The sequence below is a fragment of the Maniola hyperantus genome, chromosome 10 (genome assembly GCF_902806685.2).
Source record: "Maniola hyperantus chromosome 10, iAphHyp1.2, whole genome shotgun sequence".
Lineage (NCBI taxonomy): Eukaryota > Metazoa > Arthropoda > Insecta > Lepidoptera > Nymphalidae > Maniola > Maniola hyperantus.
In genome coordinates, this window is record NC_048545.1 from 3,390,645 (window position 1) to 3,404,258 (window position 13,614).

The 13,614-nt window shown below is 35.5% G+C and overlaps 1 protein-coding gene across 20 annotated transcripts in view; it reads right to left on the reverse strand.

Moving 5' to 3' along the window:
- Nucleotides 1–13,614, reverse strand: part of LOC117986086 (modifier of mdg4-like) — a 244,123-nt gene that overhangs the window by 69,195 nt on the left and 161,314 nt on the right. The window contains exon 5 of one of the 20 annotated variants that reach the window (XM_069501384.1): nt 1,771–1,976. The exons of 15 other annotated variants lie outside the window; for them this stretch is intronic. In XM_069501384.1, the coding sequence (XP_069357485.1) occupies nt 1,786–1,976 (191 nt within the window). In that variant the 3' untranslated portion in view covers nt 1,771–1,785. Of the gene's footprint in view, nt 1–1,770; nt 1,977–2,400; nt 2,634–5,828; nt 6,047–7,329; nt 7,554–10,928; nt 11,153–13,614 lie in introns of those variants that run through there. 4 more of the 20 variants (XM_069501381.1, XM_069501363.1, XM_069501358.1 and 1 more) reach the window with 4 other exon arrangements.

Consider the following 13,614-nt stretch of genomic DNA (forward strand, 5'->3'; position numbering starts at 1 on the left):
TTTCTGTTAACTCTTCATTCATTTTTAAAGTATTCTGATCTAAATTTTTTGTGGGTAATAAGCACAATCGTCTCGGTACACGATGAATGTCCACAAATTGTCTAACATTTTGTGATCCTGTCTCGCTTACTATAGAAGTCTGGTAACTATGTAATATGTAATCTTCATCGGCAACGCTGTCATCATTTTTGAAAACCTGATTTTCTGATGGGCATCTTACATTCGGCAATAAGGGTGACCCTGTAAAAATAATATCCCAAATTAAACAAGGTAAACTTTGGCCCTAGTGCCTGAAAAAGCACGTAAAGCGTCTTTTATAGCTTTTTACTGACTATGATGTTATTAAAACTTGTTGTTAGTAAACTGGAATGCCGTGCGCGCCTGAAATATCGCTAAAATTGTTTTATTGGCAGTTCTTTAAGTAAAATAGTTCAAAATCTTTAACTTTTTATACATAAAAAATATTTCCATCACCAAACCTTTCACTTATGCACACACAGTCCACAGCACTCACCACTGCACCTGGGAGATCGTCAAAGAAAATACATCTTATTGTATCATACAGGGAATACAACTTCTCCATCATCACAAACTAAACGACTCTTTCTCTACCATAAGCTCCCCAGTAGACACATAAAGAGCCACAATTTAGTGTGTAAAATTTAAAATCGAATATTAATGATTATGTTCATTATTTATTTTAACAATTACGTTATCAATGGTTACTAGACTAGCGCGACAATTCCTTCTAGCCATTGAACAGATCCACGAGGCTCTGGCACCTTTGCTTCTACAGTATTTGTTATATCGGTACGCCCCGAGCAAAATAACCGGTTTTCCGTATCGAGATGTTGAGAATATTATGGAATCTGAAAGACCATTAAAGTTAGTAACAAAACATTTCAACAACATTGATATAAAATCGTTGAAAAAGTTAAAAGTCAAAGTAAAATAAACCCAAAGGCGATTATTTTAAAGTAATTTATTCACTACTACCGATTTATGTTTTAATGTTTGATTCCGCAATGATTTCATTTGTAGCATTGGACTAAGAATACAAAATTATTAAATTTAAATTAAAAAACTGGATGTTAACTATGAATGTGTATGCTCCTAAACTAGAAAACTGTATGTCAACTAGGAGTGTGTATGCTCGTTATTTAGTTTAACAATAACATTGTCTATGGTGCCAAGAGTGGCACGGCAGTTCGAGCTGGACATCTTGTAGCAAACCCAGTAGGCTCTAGGACCCTTGCTTCTACAATACTTGTTGAAGCGGTACCCTCCTAACAGTATTACCGGTTTCCCAAAACGAGATGTCGAGAATACTGCTTCTGAAATTAGAGAGACATTTTTATACGAAGAACAGAAAACAGCAAGTAAAATACTATCGAATATATAACTTAATTAATACAAGTTACTATAGTAGAATCGCTGATTTATTATTTTTATTATAGAAAAGGTACACAAAACAATGCGACGAATATATGAAACACACCTGCATACGTTTCCAGTGCATTCCATCCTTTACATTTCTCAGGTACATTCCAGTCTTTAACATACGTTTGACTAATCTGAAGCGAGCAGAATGCAGATGTATTCCAGCTTATCGTTTAAGCACCAATGTTTTTCTTTTATTTTCAAGAGCAAATGTTTAAAGCCCACCTACAAATATAACAAACATCGAAAAAAGTTAACTTAGAGCTTGAATTCAGATTGATAAAATTTATCATCGTTGAAAAATAGATAAGTAAAACTGTTATAAAATAAATTATATTTAGGTGTTTAGTGATTGTGTTGATTCTTCTGTTTAACAATAATGTCGTCGAACGTGACAAGAGTAGCTCGACAGCTACAGCTGTATTGTGAGCAGACCCATAAAGCTCTTGGACCCTTGCTTCTACAGTATTTATTGAAACGATATCCCCCGAAGAGTATTACAGGTTTTCCAAAACGTGACGTGGTGAATACTACTTCTGAAATCAGAAGAGTAACTTCTATTAGATAGATAAGTAGATAGTTTTTTGTACCACCGAACGAAAGAAAATAAAAAGGAACAGAAATAAATAGACGTAAGTAGGATACAAATGCGGTCTTATTACTTAGTAGCGAATAGCTATCACTACCAGGCAACCTTAGGATAAAAATATAAAGAAAAAAAGACTGTTCGGTTACTGATAGAAATAATCGATAAGCATGACTGTTATCACGCATTTCAAATTTTGCATAACGAACTAGAAACTAAAATAATATGGTTGGATGAAAATGCCTTAGAGCAAGTCCGGATTTTAAAAGAGCATCCACGATAATTAATAATGATAATAATGATAATAAATATGAAGTAAAAACGAATACGATAAAAACTATAGGAAACAGAATCATTTCTAAAAAGAACAATAATTGCGAATAAATAAGTTTTATTCATAGTAGCGTAAGAGTAAGTTAATGATTGTGAGGTTTCATTGCCGCGATGGTACCGTCAATAGTGGTGATTGTAGCACGACATCCGGAGTGCACTTTTACGCAGATCCAACGTTTTCGTTCCTTATCCTTAGTATTAGTGGCCAGATTGAACCGGTATGAACCTTTTTGTATCACAGGGTAGCCTTTGCGTGTCGTAAGGAACTGTACTTCTAAAATAATAAAATATGAATTAGAAAAGCTCAAACCTTTTTTTCGTCGCAACAGGATTGTGAATCAAAAAACGTAATTAGAATTCTGTGGCCTTTAGCTAAGGGGCATATTTTTTCTTTCTTTTGTATTTAGAATTCTTTGACCTTTAGCTAAGTAAAGGGGCATTCTTTCTTCTTTCTTTGTTGTCAGGCAGGTCAATCTTGAGCCTTTTGGAAAGAACATTGGATGTTGCTGGTGACTTTGCAAATGCTTTTTCCGTCTTACTCTGAATCTCTTGCTAGTTACGGATGCAGGTTATCAAGCTTTTTTCTTGCCAAATGACCAAAAATGAGAACTGCTTTAGAATACAATGAACTTATGAGACAAGGTTTTCAAGAGACTTCATTCTCCGGTTTCAGAGTTATCGAAATGAAACTGGAACCATTGTACAAAAAAACCAATACCGGGCATTACAAAAAAAATCATGACCTTTGTATGTGAAACCTGTATAGATTTGATTTCTAGAACTAAAAATATAATCGTTGTTTTGGGAGAATTAAATAACACACCTTCAAGAAATAGAACAAGTTTATTTTGATTTTTACTTTTATTTTATTATAATAATGAACAAAGATTAACAAAAGTAAATATGCACGCAAAGGCGTATAAGCTCATACTTATTATATATGCAGGTTCTGAACAAAGACTACTACCCTATAGGGTAGAGTTTATTATTTGACTTATACATGTATGGACGAATTTGAGTTTTAAAACATGATCATTAAGGTTTACTTTACTTAAACGCTGTTTCGACGCTTGAATTCTATCAACTTGGTCAGATGTAAAATCAATTTATTAGATCTTGGTTTGACTGCCGCACTCAGAGTCGCTTAATCGTTACTTAAGCTTAGTTAAAACGAGACAGAGCCATATCTCTCACATAAATGTCTCGTTTTAACTCAATCTTAAGTAACGATTAGCGACTCTGAGTACGGCAGTGAGTCTTACTAAGCACACAGCTACTCTAGTGGTTGTGCGGACTGTCCGCCACTCTAAAGTCATTGCGAGTATATAGAGTGGCCGTACACTTGAGAGCTTGTTTTTTGGCGCAAGCCCATCTAATGCGAGAACCTGTTGTATTCCACCGTGAAGTTCTGTTATATCTGTACCCTTTATATTGGGCCACTAGGTTACCATGGTGTGATCGCACGAATTGCACTCGTGTATCTGAAATCGTAATAAGAGTTTACTTACAACATTACGAACGTATACCTACATGAAAAATAAATACGCACCACAAACGTCGAATAAATGCGATGCGTGACGTTGCGTTTAGCATTTTTCCAAGACTCTAGTGATTATGTGGTTTGTCCGCGACTACTCTTAAGTCTTTGTAAGTATAAAGAGTGGCCGTACACTTGTGTGAATGTTTTTTCACGCACGCCCATCTGATGCGAAAACCTCGCGTGCTGGTCCGTGAAGTTCTGTTATATCTATACCCTTTGTATTTGGCCACTAAGTTACCGCGGAGGGATGGCACGAATTGTAGTGATATATCTGAAATAGTAATAGCAGTTTACTTACGACTTTAGTAACAAGTAAGAGCCCGATAGACTACCTTTTTGTCCTGGCATATACCCAATTTTATAAACAGAGTCTGCTTTTTTATCCGACTTTCAAAAAGGAGATGGTTCTCTATTCATTCTCTATTCCCGTTTTGCTCGCCATTCACATTAAAACTGATGGAGCAGAGAATTATTGCCGTGGCTAGGGTAAATAATGTGGATTTAATTTTCCAAGTTAAAAAAAGTATAGCATACGACAGGTCAGACGCCTCGCACACCCGCACAGTCCCTGCGCTAATGCGGTGCGGGCGAGCACAGTTGACGTGCGGGTGTGCGGGGCGTGCCTCATACCCCTGACATCTCGACCTGTCGCGGACTTTAGGTACAATGTATGAAAATAAATTATTATTATTTATTCGACCTGCTATTTATTCCATATTAGATATCTATATAAATATGTAACAATATCTACTGAATAATAAGTGACATCTTAATCAAAATATTCTTATTAAGTAGGTAGTTGAGTTTTTTATTATTAAATTTAAGGACGCTGTCTTTCGTCCCACCATTTTGTAAATGCTGAAGTGGCGGGAAAAAAACATCTAGTTGAAACTGCCAATGTATACGAGTATTTTTGACCAACGTTTTTATGGAAAAACATGTAGATGCATAAGTGTTATGCCCGCAAAACTCATTACCATAAGCCTTCGATGTATGATTAGTCTACTATTTCCGAAAAACTAACTAAAATTTGAATTTTCGCGGCCAATGTATCAAACCACCAAAGTGGCGGGAACCGGGTGGATGAGGGCAAGACTAGTGGAGGCGTCTCTGTATTAGTGGTTATGAGGAACTATATAAACTATTTCTTGGTCACACGTGTGGATCTTGGCGGGACACTTGTAGGTGCTTCTCTTGACGCAGAGCCAGCGGGCTCGCGGACCTGTTCCGAAGCACTTGTTGTATCTGTACTGTCCCATCAGTATGACTGGTTGACCACGTTTTGATACGGCGTACACGGGCCTAGAACCTAAAAGAAAATTATTATCTTTTATAATTATACTAGTATCTATAATAGTACATAAATCCGCATAATATCATAACCCACAAGCACGCAGTCACGCATACTCTCTCACGTATTCTCTCTCTCCCTCACACAAACACACACCCACACACACACAGACACACATACACTCACACATACACACACATATGTTGTGAATCACCTACTAGGTATTTTTACTAGTTAATTGACTTTTATATTTTCATATTATTATATTATTGTAAAGCTTGTTTAAATTATCAAACGTACCTACTGTTATAAATTTATAATTAATATCTATTTAAGGAATCTGTAAAAAAATGTAATCCTATTTGGCCTTATTTTCAGTCTGTCATTATGTAAAATTATATTGTATATATCCCTGTTGACTGCAAAAAACGAATAAAATAAAATAAAATACCCTACTTGAACAAATAAAAATGATTGATTTCCATCCGTTAAGCCCATTTCGACGAAATTAGCATACTGCTATGCGAAAAAAATGTCTATCTGTCATAGACCTATAAATACTCTATTCTGTCTAATAGAAATAAAAACAAAGAAATCAAATAATTTTCGATGCCAACTATATCAGAACATTTATTTGTTTTATTCTACTCCGCTTAATGATTGTGGCAATTATCACAATATATTATCACATCTTCAACTGTCACTATCTTAGCACGGCAGGAGCCAGAGCGCTCCTTCACACAAACCCACGTATTTTTAACTCCAGCTGTCTTTCTACCAGTCCACTTCTGGTTGTAACGATAGCCACCAACCTCCAAAACTGGTTTTCCGAATCTCGACACAGTGTAGACGGCACCTAAAAATGTAAGGATTGAAGCAGATTAGGAGCGAAACTATTAAAAAAATATATACTTAAAGCTACTATAAGTATGATGATATGTTATGAGCCTCAATAGCTCAACTGGTAAAGGAGTGGACTGAAAACCGAAAGGTCGACGGTTCAAACCCCGCCCGTTGCACTATTGTCGTACCTACTCCTAGCACAAGCTTAACGCTTAGTTGGAGAGGAAAGGGGAATATTAGTCATTTAACATGGCTAATATTCTTTTTCAAAACTGAAATAATAAACTTTTTCAAACTATATTGAATAACTATTTAAATTTTCTCTAAAATTAAATAAAATAAAATGTATTTTTCAAAAAAAAAATATCTATTATCAATGCAAAAGTTTCAATCAAGCTGCAACGGAGCAACGCACGGATCGACGTGATTTTTTGCATGAATATAGTAGAAAACCAAAGAGTTCCCACGGGATTATTAGAAACCTTATCCACACGGACAAAGTTGCAGGCATCAGTTAGTCAGACATATAAAATAAAATAAAATATTAATACTAATATTGTAAATCCAAGTGTCTGTATGTTACCTTCTCACCATCCATCCGTTGAACCGATTTCGAAAAAAATTTTGGTATAAAGATAGCCTTTGTCCCGGAAACATCCCTAATATTATAAATCAAAGTGTTACTTACTTGTCCTAATGTTAGTTGTTGTATGTAATGTAATTTTGTAAGTGTCCTAGTGTTAAAAGTAAAAAAAAAATATCTAGGGTATTTTAATAAATAGCAAATGATGTAAGTAGCTAATTATATAATTACATAGTAGGTAATTTTGAGTTTTAATTACAAAAAACAGTTGTAACTTATAAATAGTTTCTTCAATGCATATACATATGTAAAAACTAGCTTATTCCGCGACTTCGTCCCCGTGGACTATACAAATTTCAAACCCTTTTTCTGAGCAGATGTTTACGTCATAACTGCATGCCAAATTTCAGCCCAATCCGTCCAGTAGTTTGAGCTGTGAGTTGATAGTTCAGTTAGTCAGCTTTTCCTGTTATATATTCATAGATAAAAATCCTGACCATATCCTGACTCATTTACTAACTGCCTCATCAACACCCAGACTCTTCAACCCTGAGACTTAGAAAACTGAAATTTTCCCTTTATAATGTAGGTAGACAAGAAATAAGGCCACAATTTTCGAATTTTTTCTTATAAAGAATATTCTAAAAACCTATTAAAAAACTTCATAATAATTGAAATCGTAATAAATAATTTTGGGGTTCATGAAAATATTTAAAGATATCACTTGATTAGTATTCATAAGTATCACAAGTATGTATATTATTACAAGTGACTATATCATTTCCTACAGTAACAATTTTGGCCTGGCAACCCCTTTGCGCCCTTACACAAACCCACCTAGTCCTTTGACCCCTGGTACCGGAGTACTTCTTGTTAAAGCGACGGTTACCTATCAATATAACCGGCTGGCCATATCGAGATGTACTAAAAACTGCTCCTGAAAATCAAAAATATTATAGTCATGTTAGGGTATACTGGAATCATAATAAAATTTAAAATTTCTCAATGAATTAAGAAACGGAAAAACTCGAACAAAAAGGTATGTAACAAACAAAACAACTGTATGATTTCATCTCTTAAATAATTTATTTAAAAAATTATAAATATATATATACCTAATGAATGTGAACACACTTTATGATCATTTTATTTGTGGTGAAAAAATAATATTTTTTGTCTAGAGTAAAATTATTATTTGTCTAGAGTCGTTTATTTTTCTAGAACTTTGTAAGACGGCGATCGATGGGTTGAAATGATGATATCTTTTAGCTGTGGTTATGTTCATTAAACACTTTAACAATCTCTTCACATATAGTCAAGATCCTTGCTTTACATCCTCCACGGTCTCTGTTGCAAATCCATCGCTCAAGGGGATACTTACCACCTGACCCTCGTCTAAACCTGAACTTGCCTAGTTGTATTACGCGATTACCGCTACGGGACAACAAGAATTGAGCCTCTGAAATCAATCTGCTTTCCGGACCAGTGGTAGATTCTTGACATATTATCTGAGGTGGCACATGCTGTCCTACATGAAACAAATAATTTTAAATACATATCAAAAATTGCGGACCGGCAGGAATCGAACCCGCGTCTCCTGGGATCGCGCCTGACGATTTGACCACAAGCGTGGGTTGCGTCAAAATGTTTCAAAATTTCACTGAGTTTAAATGGTTAATATTCAAATAAGAATCTAACTCCGTTTGTATGAAGTTCGCTCCGAATACACCTGTCTTAAAAAAATTTAGTGTTTTGGCTAAGTCTTCTAAGTCCCAATGTATTTTTTTGAATTTCCAAAAATAAGTAAATAATTTCGTTATCAAATATTCCAATCGGCCTTTTTTCAAACCCAATTAGAACAGTAAATATGTTTTTAAAAAATCAAAGTGATCAAAAGATGCAATAAATTAAACGAAAAATATTTTAAAAACATTACAAAAGTATTTTTGTCTGATTTTTTCAAATGCTTTTTGGGTGGCTTTATACCTGAACAAAGAAAACAAATTATAATAATTCAAAGTTTAATAAAATATTTCAAAAATATTTTTTTTAAGGTCAACTCTTAGATTAATCAACTATTAAATAGTAACTATATCCTTAGTTTATTTTCTTAATATTTCAAATTACATATATAATTTTTCATGTAATTAATGATTAATCATCAATTACAAATGTTCGAGAACTAGGCTATCACAGCTTCCACAAGCTGTGATAGCTTAGTGGGAGCGACGTCCTAGTGGTTAGGACGTCCGCCTTCCAGTCGGAGGTCGGGGGTTCAATCCTGGGCACGCACATCTAACTTTTCGGAGTTATGTGTGTTTTAAGTAATTAAATATCACTTGCTTTAACGGTGAAAAAAAACATCGTGAGGAAACCTGCGTAACGTTCTCTATAACATTCTCCAAGGCGTGTGAAGTCTACCAATCCTCACATGGCCAGCGTGGTAGACTATTGCCAAAACCCTTCTCACTCTGAGAGGAGACCCGTGCTCTGTAGTGTGCCGGCGATGGGTTGATCATGATTATGATGATGATGACAAATGTTCATCTCAAGGAAGCTCCAGCTTCCAATGTCTCTCCAATATCAGTATCGTTGCCCCCAGGCCCACCGATTTCATATTTTTTATATATTGTCCAAATTTTCCTAAAGTTTTTAAGTGTGGCATCTTATCCCAACTTCAATTCAATTTGGTTTATGGCGTGCAGCTGCACCAAACATGCGCAGCCAATCTTCCTTCTCAACTTAGAGCTAGCGCACACCACGGTAAATTTCCGTGCGTTTTTTTCCGCAAAATCTGTGAACTACATAAAAGCGCGCGCACTGCGGAATTAATTCCGCACCGGATTTTGATAGATTTGAAGTCTTACGGATTTTAAAACGCACCGCAACTCGCCGCACTGTGGCGCGCGCTAGCTCCTTAATCGTCTGCTTCACGTCTGTCAACGCGGCAAGATGTTTGACATTAATCATGATTATGTATGTCATCATAATAAATGATATGTTCATCAATAGTACGTATTTTGGATCTGCATCCAGTTTTGTTGCACATCCACCGCGCCCTGGAACCCTTGCAGTTCGCCCGTCTTCTGAACTTGTTCTTACCTATTTGTATGACCAAATTACCGCAGCGGGACCTGATGAATATCGCCCCTGTAATTAAAAATAAGCCGTGATAGCCTAGTGGTCAGGACGTCCGCCTCTTAATCGGGGGTTCGATCCCGAGCACGCACCTCAAACGTTTCAAAGTTATGTGCATTTAAATATCACTTGCTTGAACGGTGAGGGAAAACATCGCGAGGAAACCTGCATGCCTGAGAGTTCTCCATGTTCTCAAAGGTGGGTGAAGTCTACCAATCCGCATTGGGCCAGCGTGGCAGACTATGACCAAAACCCTTTTCACACTGAGAGGAAACCCGTACTCTGTAGTGAGCCGGCGATGGGTTAATCGTGATGAATTATAAATAATCATCATTTCAGACCATCGTCAGCACAGGTCAGAAACTGATTAACATAATATCAAGGTAAAGCTCAACCCGCTGAATCTAGAAACTTGCGGTTCTTCCACCTGAGCATTAAACCCTACATACTTCAAGCAAAAGAATCGCCGGAACAAACTGTTATGTGTGGCTCAACCCGAAAAATGTTTGATGAGCCCTAAGCCGGTTTCATTAAATAGGCAATAATGCAAAGATGGTTTTAGACCACTAAAACGAGGCATATTCTTTTTTTAGCGTGGTAGCACACGCCGCTAGTGAGAAATAACATAGAAAGTTTATAATTTTAAATGTTTATTTTACTAGGTACCACAGGTTTATGAATCATGATCTTTTATCAAAATGAACAAAATATATATAAAATAATGAACAAAATATATAAATACATAAAACTCATATTTTTAGGGTTCCGTACCTCAAAAGGAAAAACGGAACCCTTATAGGATCACTTTGTTGTCTGTATGTCTGTCGGTCGTCAAGAAACCTACAGGGTACTTCCCGTTGACCTAGGATCATGAAATTTGGCAGGTAGGTAGGTCTTATAGCAGACATTCGGGGAAATCTGAAAACCGTGAATTTGTGGTTACATCACACAAAAAAAATTAAATTGTGGTCATGAACTAAAAATTAGTATTTTCAATTTTCGAAGTAAGATAACTATATCAAGGCTGGTATCATATGAAAGAGCTTCATCTATGCATTCTAAAACAGATTTTTATTTATTTTTAAGCATCATAGTTTTTGATTTATCGTGCAAAATGTCGAAAATATACGACTGTAGTACGGAACCCTCAATGCGCAAGCCTGGCTCGCACTTAGCCGGTTTTTATAAGTCAATGATTATGATAGTTCATTTTGCCAACAACAACTTTGCCAACTGTAATCAGAGTAGCCCTACATCCCTTAAAGTCATAGTTGCAGAGCCATCGTATTCGTCCACTCTCTTTCGCACTCTTGCTGTGGCCGCCGGTTTTCCTGAACCTATATTTACCCTCCTGTAGAACCGGGTTGCCGAATCGTGACATGGAAAATACAACTGCCTCTGAAATATTATGTGTAGTCAATAAATATAAACAAGATACAGTTGAAAACTAAACTATAAACGCTGAAATAATATAGTGAAATTGGTTTTCTGCCGCTTGGTATATTTTAATTTTAAATCAAACACGCCCCAGCGGGTGCCATCCGGCATATTGATTTTGTTCATTAAAAATGTAGCCTATGTGTCACCCGGACCATAATAACGAATCGATTGACACCTACGCCAAAGCCAAAAGGACGTGTTATGATTTTAACAGTATGTGTAATGTGTATGTATAAATGTATGTATGTATGCTTGTATTTATGTGTGTTCCACCGTAGCACCTACACTACTTAGCCGATTTTGATGAATGAGGTGTCAATCGATTGCAATGTCAAATGAAAACTAAAATAAAACTGTTTACTTGAAGTGTTTAAGTCAACATTAAACATATTAGGTAGCTACCACATACTTTACATTACATTAGTAAACATACTTTATTAAAAAACACATTTTTAACTTTATTTATAATTTATTTATTTACATAATATTTACATGATATGTCTCTCGTCAAACTGCGGGCCAGTTTGTTGGCGAGCCAGCGTTCTCCAATAGTAACCTATTCTAATTTCTAAATATTTCCAACATTACTAAACTTAAGCTTAACTTACACACCTACAGTTAACCTAAAAACAATAAACGAAACTTAGATAACATAATATAGGTATTTTACATAACAACTAAATTGAATAGCTGTACAAAAATATTAAGCTTGCTAATAATATACAAACAATTGTCTGCTAGCCTTTCACGGCCCCACAAGCAATTGAAAAATTAATTAAGTAAATTTCAGTTTATAAAATTATATAATGAATTTTATAATTCATTTTGTTGAACATTTTATTTTTTATCTGTTCTACAAAATATTCTAAACGCACGAAGCTGATGACGCCATGATGAATTCCGACTGTGACGTCACATGGATTGAAATTGTAATGTATTTCACTAAGAAAACACGTTGCTTGCCAATCCGTTTGACGTCATGACTGCTCATGAACCTAAGATGGCGATAGCTTTTTCGCGGCGAAATTTGAAATGCAATATTTAAAAGCATTTTTATTGCACTTATGAATCGAATAAAATTTTTGAATATTTTTTGGTAGTTAGGTAGTTTTTTTGAATCACTTCGGGTAGGATCAAATTAAGACACTTTAAAAAGGGTAAAATACCATATTGGTTAAGGACACGTGAATAAGAGTTTGTGGCCCCTATTTTCGAATGACAATTGTTAGAAACGCGGGTTCTACGCTTTGTCGTTTACTGAAGCATACATTTAGTGATTATGGTCGTATTTAGACTCAACGATATGGTTGTCCAAAGTGTATACGGTGGCTCTGCATCGGTCATAGTTGCACACCCATCGAACCCTCCCAGTCTTGTTGCTGCTGCTACTGTTCCTGAATCTGTATCTACCTATTTGTAATACAGGGTTTCCGTTTCTTGATAGAGTAAATTTCGCCTCTGCAAGTATATCAAATATTAATTATAGGTAAAACTAAATGACTATGTAAAAAAAATACCAATTAGATATCTTATACAAAAATTATTATTATTTCTCAAAATCGGCTGGCTGAAAGTAGGTAAAGTACGTGAATTCAAAATTAACTAATTAGTAGTAACTCTTTAATTTTCCGGGATAAAAAGTAGTTTATGTCCTTCCCCGGGATCAAAGCTCACTCTGTACCAAATTTCATCAACATCGGTTATACTGTTGGGCCGTGAAAAGTTAGCAGACAGACAGACAGACAGACATACAGACAGACACACTTTCGCATTTATAATATTAGTATGAATAGTGAAGGGATCGCAAGGCTTTTTACTTAACTTTTTGGCTTTTTCATGAGTGGGGACATAAAAATTGTTGAGAAACATTAATCTAATGGGTATGCGGAGATAAGTTGAAAATGTTATTTTGCGCAGTCAACACCGTAGCCCGACAGCCATGGTGCGTACAAATCCAGCGAGGAACGATCCCCTTGCGGACTCTCTTGTACCTATAGTCACCAACTACGAGCACAAGGTTCCCTTTCTCGTCGCTTATAATCGAATGCTTTGGCTCTGAAATAAATAAAAATATTTTGGAAAAAAAAGACAACTCAAAAAATAGCACTTAACCACAACTCCTCCCTAAATTATCCGGATATACTATTAGATATACTTTTTAATATATAAAACACAAAAAATGTTTCTATGTCCGTTATAGACTTTGAAACTATCTAACCGATGTGCCCCAAACCGGTTTCATTAGAAAGGCAACAATGCGAAGATGGTTTTAGAGTTATTTTATTTAATTTTTAGCGTAGTATCATACGCAGGGTATCCACTATCCACTAGTATTCTATAAATATTACCTATTATGACTGCAAAATACATCAATTTTGTGTCAGCATAAAATAAAAGTTAAAGTCGTAAATTGGTACTTT